This window comes from Pyrus communis, chromosome 1 (genome assembly GCF_041283825.1).
Source record: "Pyrus communis isolate YQ-2024b chromosome 1, ASM4128382v1, whole genome shotgun sequence".
NCBI lineage: Eukaryota > Viridiplantae > Streptophyta > Magnoliopsida > Rosales > Rosaceae > Pyrus > Pyrus communis.
Window position 1 is genome coordinate 9,647,929 of NC_142565.1, and position 7,624 is coordinate 9,655,552.

Genomic DNA, 7,624 nt, shown 5'->3' on the forward strand with positions numbered 1-7,624 from the left:
CAGATTAGTTGGCTTACGATGTTCTCCACCAGAACAGGACATCCTTGATATACCCAGCTAATATAACATTTCTCACCTGACCCTCCTGGGATTGCTCGTGAGTTTCTAGAAACAAAACCATGAGGGTGTGGTTGGGGCCCAAAGCGGACAATATTGTGCTACGGTAGAATCGAACCTGGGATGTGGTGGGGGACCGGGCCGAGATGTGACATACAAACATAACCTTTATTAAATAATCAAAAGCAGTTCATTCTTAATTAAACAACCAAACATGAAAAACATAAAACTCTAACTTTGAAGTTTCACTTGAACATATAATATTATTATATATATCGTTTTTCAGGTGTTATTACTGACATACAAAATATATCATTGTACTCCAAGTGTTTATATTTAGAAAGGAAAAAAAAAATTACTCTTATAAGAGTTGCACAAAGAGATTTTAAAGTACTAACAAAATCAATTTTTTTTTTATTAAATATAGAACTTATTACATAATATTAGATGACAAAAATTTTGGGAGCCCCTTCAAATTTGGGGACCTATGTGACCGCACCTTTCGCTCCCACTCAACACCCCCTCTGTATCACGCAAAGTAGTGATAACAACTTACGTAAAATGAGTTCACGATTATTATAATTTTTCAGTCCAATAATATAATGTTATATAAAGAAATTATTACATATAAAATTATATGATTAAACAGTAGCGTCACGATCTTTGTGAAGTTATTCTATATAAGTTCTTTCATCCAAAGATGCGATTAAGGAGCCGACGTCCACATTGGATTGTCTTTTCGCATTACATTAGGAACGGGAAGAGATCCCATCCATATCTCTCCCACCAAATTCTAGGGATCCGGAGATCCGGATTCTTGAAATTTGATCTAATGGTTACAATTATTATAAGGGTCCAGACATCCGGATTCCTAGGATTTGGTGGGATAGATCCGGAGAGGATCTCTTCCCATTAGGAACAAACCAAAACCTACCCTACAATTTTCGGTGGTAAAGTCGTACACCATATGTCGTTGCAATAATGTTTGACATTTCTGCCTTGGGACATATTTGCTTTTGGACTCTTAGTTTTAGCGGTGTGATTTGTGTGGTAGCTCAATACGGGTTTAAAATTATTTGTGTTTTATGCAAATTATTTCCAGATCAAGAAATTAGTCATTGGATAATATGTACCCATCTATCACTCTTGTAATTAGTTATTCTTGGTAATGAAACTCTATCACTTATGTTAAAAAAATTAAAAAAAATTAAAAAAAAAACTTGATATTTGTTAAGCTCTTATAACATTTGGGTTCAATACTCACATCATAGTAACTATAATCACAACGCCAATCGTAAATACTTACATAGCTCAAGTGATAAAGTACTTACCTCGTCCAAGAGAACTTCCCTCCTTTACTTTTACACATTTTCCTTAGCTACCCAAAACAAAACAAATAAAAGAAACATAAACACCAATGGCTTGCAAACCCAAAAGAATAACGAGACCTCTGCATTTGCTTCTTACAATTGGAATTTAACAAGAGCAAGCAGACAATTTCTTCATCTCACTAATTTCCAATTCCGAACCAGAAATAACATCAATTTTTGCCCCTTTAAGATCAACCCCATTGGATTTTATCTCATTGCCACATTCCAATGCCTTCTTAGACACCACACCATATATTTCCTCAAGAACCCTAAAGAATGCAGAGTCCACATTGTCACCACTGAAAGCTGATGTCTCTGAGAAGAACAGCCCCTGCTCCTCAGCAAACTCAACTGCATCTTCCGTCGGCACGGCCCTCTGGTCCCCGAGATCAGCCTTGTTCCCGATCAGCATGATCACGATCGAACTGTCAGCATGGGCCCGGAGCTCCTCAACCCATCTAGCTACATGATCGAAGGTCTGCCTCTTGGTGATGTCGTACACCAGCATTGCCCCTAATGCACCTCTGTAGTATGCACTTGTAACTGCCCTATACCTACAAGGAAAAACAACAAATGCATCTTCAATTTTTCACAATTCTTGTCCAAATTTAATTCAAAAAAAAAAAAAAAAAAACCATGGATTTTGTCCAATAGAAGTTATATTTCTGTTGGGAATATTATCTTTTTCGGAAATTAAATCTATCAGTAAAATTTTGAATGTATTGTTGCAGTTCATTAATGGTGCAGGTGATACATAAATACAGCATCAGCATAAAATCAGGATTCTTTAATATTTATGCAGATGCCTTTGCTGCTTTCCACATGCACGTCTGTCATGCAGGGCAAAAACAGAACGAGAAGAAGTGAAGAACCTGTATTTCTGTAAACACTGGGTAATATTAATTGTCTATTTTTAGCATGTTTCTAAATTAACCTGGTCTCCTTCATTTGGCACAGTTCCACTAGCTAGATCCCAAATCTCAAATGGTTAAGGCTTCTTGTTAAGTTATTGCACATTTGAGTACCACTACATACCCTAATTTTATTAGTCAAATAATGTGACAGTGTTTAATTATTTCAAATTTAAGTTTATTCTGTCCTATTTATTGTATTTTTTTTCTTCTTAGTACATCGATATTTTTACACTAGGGAGATGGAGAGTTCGGTTAAGCCACACAATAGGCAGCTTAATTTGGTATCGAATTTGCCATCCATCAGATTCGTAAAGAGGAATATCACGGGACCGTATTACATTGTCGTATTTATTGTTAAAAATAAAGTAATCACCCTAAATCATGATTACAGTGAACATGTATTCAAGTTTCAAATTCTTTATACCTTATGCATCTATTAGTCACATTGGAAGGAATTGAATCATACACCTATCTAAAACCTAACAAATACTCCATCGGTCATCCTCCCTCGCTACTTGAACTAAAAGATTTCAACTTATTTGTGATAAAACCATTCACGTGCTGTTATAGCAGGAAGTAAGTGGTTAAGTTAAGAACAATATTGATCGGTACTGAATCAATTAGTAGTGGACTGTTAAACCCTCTCTGAAATCTTTACAAATGGTTCTTAAGCCTCCATTACCATTTGAGTTCAAGACGTACATAAACATGAAAAAAAGGAGAAAATTAATTCCTAGAGTTTAAAAAAAAACAAAAACAAAAACAAAAGGTAAGAGAGAATGATAAAAACTAGCCAACCTTTCTTGGCCAGCAGTATCCCAGATCTGAGCCTTGATGAGTTTTCCTTGAATGGTGAGAGTCCTGGTCTGGAACTCAACCCCAATTGTGGACTTGGAGTCAAGGCAGAACTCGTTCTTTGTGAACCTCGACAGAATCTGAGTCTTCCCAACTGCCGAGTCTCCAATTACCACCACCTTGAACACATAATCAATCTTTTCATGTCCAGTCATAACACTAATCTCCCTCCTCACCCTCTCTCTCTCCGCCCTCTCCGCCACCGTCGCCTCCGCATCCACCCCATTCATTTCTTGGTTCATTTTCTTCTGAAAAAAGGGAGCTCAGAACTTGGTCTTTGTTTTGGTTTAGTTTAGGAAGTCAGTGGGAGTAAGTGAAAACAACAGAAAAAAGAAAGATCGAGAAAATAATGGTGCAGTCCTTGTCGGTCTCTTAAAAGCAGCAATAGTGGACGTACCCAGCTGCATTATTAAATCATATGGTATAATGATCTGTGAGATGCATAATTTGGGCTAATACTGTTACTCATAAGCTGTACAAGTTTGGTTCAGTAGGTTTTTAATTGGGATTTGGTTCCTATCAATCATACTGATCCAGTAAAGCAGCATATAAACTCTCTTCTTCGGACAAAACGACATTTTAAACGACTCTAACTTGTAGAATTTAGATTTGAGTTTGGGTGCAACAGAAGCTTCGTTTGTACTTTTGAATTTGTTTATTCCATAATGTTGGTGTTAATTTCTTATCCCAAAAAAAAAACAAAAAAAAACCAGCTAGTATCTTCGCCTCGTCGGCTCAACTTTCGGGAGTAATAATAACAGCCTGACAGGGTTTCATAATTATAAAAGTTGATTTCGTCATGAAAACACAAAGCAACCAACTCATTTGAGGCCATCATGCAGTCAGTGTACTAATTGACTCTAAACAGATATATTGGGTTGGGTTAGTTATAAAGTTAGATTCCATCATTTCAATTTTCTAGCAAAAATGAAGGGAGAAATGTAGTCAAATCTTAGACATGTTAACGACTATTAATGTGTTTATTTATTTATTTTATTTTCAGATTTTAACTACCCAAGTGGATTCAGATTTGGACAGGACTCAAGCGACTATATTTCTAAATCTTCAATGACAAAAATAAAATTCGACAAATAGTGTTACTATATAATCACTACGAAGTATGAACCATTAGTTTGAAACATTATTCACACACACACACACATATATATATATATATATTGCAAAAATATAACGTATCAGACATCTAATAATATAACTTTTTTTAAGGATATCTACTAATTGAATTATAGACAAAGATATTGAGAAAATTAATATCCCATAGGGAGGTTGGGCAGTTAAGCGAGCTCTACGTCTACCAAATTACTTGAGTTTCATGCACCATTCATAAATAAATATCTCATAGCCAAAATCTCACAAAATTATTGTATGCACTTCTTAACATAGCGAAAACATATAAGTTATTTAATTTAAGGAACTTTAACGAAAAGTTCTCGGTATTATTCACTTTAACGAAAAATTACATTTTCATACTAAAAAGTCAATTCTAGTACTATTCATTTTACCTTTTATTTTGTCCTTATCTTTAAAACTCAATGTTTTCAAGTTATTTTCATTAGTTTTCCTTTTAATTTATACCCAAAACTTTTTTTATAGTATCAGAGCATGTTGTTTTACGAGTCAAGCTCAACGGCCACATACGCTTCACGTCATCCTGTTTGTGTTGTCCATTTGAAAACTCGTCACACGTGAGAGGGCGTTGAAAATGAATCTCACATTAATAGGAGGATGGACCTTACATAGATTGATAAGTATAAAATTTTCTAACTTGTCGCATACATACTTAAAACAACAGTGTATAAACTATACTGTATTGTCATTTGTCATATACTTTTGTTCGCACATTTCATATTTGTGACCTATTGAAATTCCAACATACGAAAATCTTCTTTATCATTTTCTGGCCGCACAGCAACTACTATACTGTGAGTGACCTTAATTTGTGATGTTTGCACCGACAAAATGTTTGGTGCACCTACATTTTGTAAGAAATAATAATGATGACATTGAAGGGAAATTTTTTTGAGGAATGAGAAATGTAAGGGCGCTTTTTTAAAAATGAGATTATCTTCATATTTTGAGTATAATATTTTTTTAATATTAACATAAAATTTAATATTAAATTATAAAATAATAAAAAATTCATGAAGAATCTTACTTTAAAAAAAATTCCTCTTACTATTTATCATGAGAAATATACAAAAGCGTAGGAGGAAACATAAACCAATGCTTAAAGTTATTGCTGCATGGTCAGTACTTAAAAAGTTATTGCTTTACGTATAATTTGGGAAGGCCTACAAGGCAAACAAGGTGGACCCCGATACATATGTATGACAATAATTCGTTAAGGACACGGTGGAATTCACTCGTACGTTTATTTAGAATTAGAAAAGTCATGATACGATAAACAAATAATAGAGGAAGAAGTAATGAGTATGATCAAATATTCTCTCAAATCAATTTAATTTCTAGTTTTTCAAAACCCCACACCGCATATGCAGACGTCGGTTTCTAGCTTGGTAAAAAAGGGACTTTGAGTGGTTTATTCTTAACTGGACTACATTCACTTTGTATGTAGTTGTATTTGATTATATGAGGGTTGTATACTCTTTTACATACAAAGCTTTTAGGCTTAGGAGCATTTTACAAGAAGAATGAAGAACTGGAGAGAGATGGAGAGAGTGATTCTATGACGAGCTTCTCTCTTCTTGTTGTTTGTCGTAGTAAATAAGACAATGAGGTCAGCTCAAATCGGCGATGATATGACTAGTAAATAATAAATATGACAGTTAATGGTCAATAATAAAACAGAAATTACGACCATATTACCATTTTCTATTGATTTTTATTATTATTTATAAATAGTGTTTGGCACAAAAAAAAATTAAAGCGTTTATACACTCATAATGCTTAAATGGAGAAGCACTAATCAAGTGCTTCCTTCTAAAATGTGTTCTATTGCATTTTAAGAAAACACTAGAATTCTACTTAATTTGTTGTGCTTATAACAAAACGTCTATATATTAAAAGCGCTGACGAACAGAATCGTTTTTTACAAAAGCATGTCCCAAACGGACACATCGATGGATGGTGGGAAAAATGATTTATGAGCTGGGCTATGTTTAATAACCCCGTGTGTCCTATTCAAACCTACTTGTAGTGGGCTTTTCGGCTAGAAATTTGCAGTGGACTGGCCGCCATTTTTCTTAACATAACTCCTGGTTATTACTCTTGCAACGTATGCATTTCCAAGTGAATTTTGAATCACAAATAAAATTCAGACCAAAAAAAGGGAGCTGCTTTCATAGATATTACCCAATATTCATTTACTGACATTTATCCTCATCATCTCCTTCTCCTCCATGGATACCCTCTCAAGCTCTGTGTCAACCCTCAATGTCTCCACTCTCTATTCCACCACATCGTCTCGCGAGCTCCACCACTTCAATCCTCAAAGTCCCCGAAAAACTCACAAACTACCGCAACCACAGCCGCCCAACCTCCTCCACAGCCTCCACTCCACCACCACCAAACCCAGCAGCTTTATCGCCACCAAGACCCCATCTTTTCTTCAAAAGCCTCCCCCTTTATCTTCCACCCGTTCCTTCTCCAACCCCATCCGCCTCTCCTCTCCGCCGTCTCCGAACGTCCACAGAAACCCGGCAGCTGGGTACGCGGCGGCTCTCCTGGACATATCCCAATGCTACAGTTCTGTGCATTTGGTGGAGCAGGACATCCGGAGGTTCTTAAAATTACTCCACAACCGGAAGGTGGAAGCTGTTTTGGCCAATCCCTTTGTGGGTTTGGAAGAGAAGGGACAGGCGGTGAAGTTGGTGGCCGAAAAAGGCGGATTCAGCAAGCATTTGGTGAGCTTGGTGAAGATGTTGGTGGGGAAGAAGAAGGTGGGGATTGTGAGGGAAGTTTTGGAGGAGTTTCAGAGGATTTACAGTGATTTGTGTGGGGCTGTGAAGGTGAAGAAGGTGAGGAATTCCTTTGCTGTATGATTTCTGTAAGAAATGTAAAGATTGCAAATGCTGCAAAAACGACTGTTTGTAGTTTTTTTTATATTTTAATTTGAATGCAGAAATCCCAATTCGGGATTTTCATGGTTGCTGCTGAAACGATCATCATCTTCTTCTTCCTCAATCTCTCTCTTTGCTGGTGATTCTCTTCTTCCACCATAGCAGGTAATAAAGCTCTATAGAGGAGGCACCAAAAACCATGCTCAACCTAATTCTCAATCCACTGAAACATGTCATCTTAATTTTCTCGGGACCCATGCTTAATCGGTTACATACAAAATTAGGTCATTACTCAAACGATATAAAACTTTTATATGAAAGATAAAAAGAAATGCGAAAAAATAAAAAAGACATGCGAAAATCATTTCATGTATTAGTGTCAAGAACA

At 35.9% G+C, this 7,624-nt stretch overlaps 2 protein-coding genes across 2 annotated transcripts; one reads left to right on the plus strand and one right to left on the minus strand.

Annotated features, from left to right (window-relative positions):
- Positions 1-1,264: 1,264 nt before the first annotated feature.
- LOC137720537 (ras-related protein RABA3) lies at positions 1,265-3,579 on the minus strand. Its single transcript, XM_068459621.2, has 2 exons — positions 3,140-3,579; positions 1,265-1,981 (listed from the first exon to the last, which is right to left on the minus strand). Exons 1-2 carry the CDS (start codon positions 3,436-3,438, stop codon positions 1,534-1,536), a joined length of 747 nt encoding a protein of 248 aa, XP_068315722.2. The 5' UTR covers positions 3,439-3,579; the 3' UTR covers positions 1,265-1,533.
- A 2,840-nt stretch (positions 3,580-6,419) lies between these two features.
- Positions 6,420-7,335, plus strand: LOC137721380 (ATPase, F1 complex, OSCP/delta subunit protein). Its single transcript, XM_068460475.2, has one exon. The coding sequence runs from the start codon at positions 6,577-6,579 to the stop codon at positions 7,216-7,218; it is 642 nt and encodes a 213-aa protein (XP_068316576.2). The 5' UTR covers positions 6,420-6,576; the 3' UTR covers positions 7,219-7,335.
- The last annotated feature ends 289 nt before the right edge of the window (positions 7,336-7,624 follow it).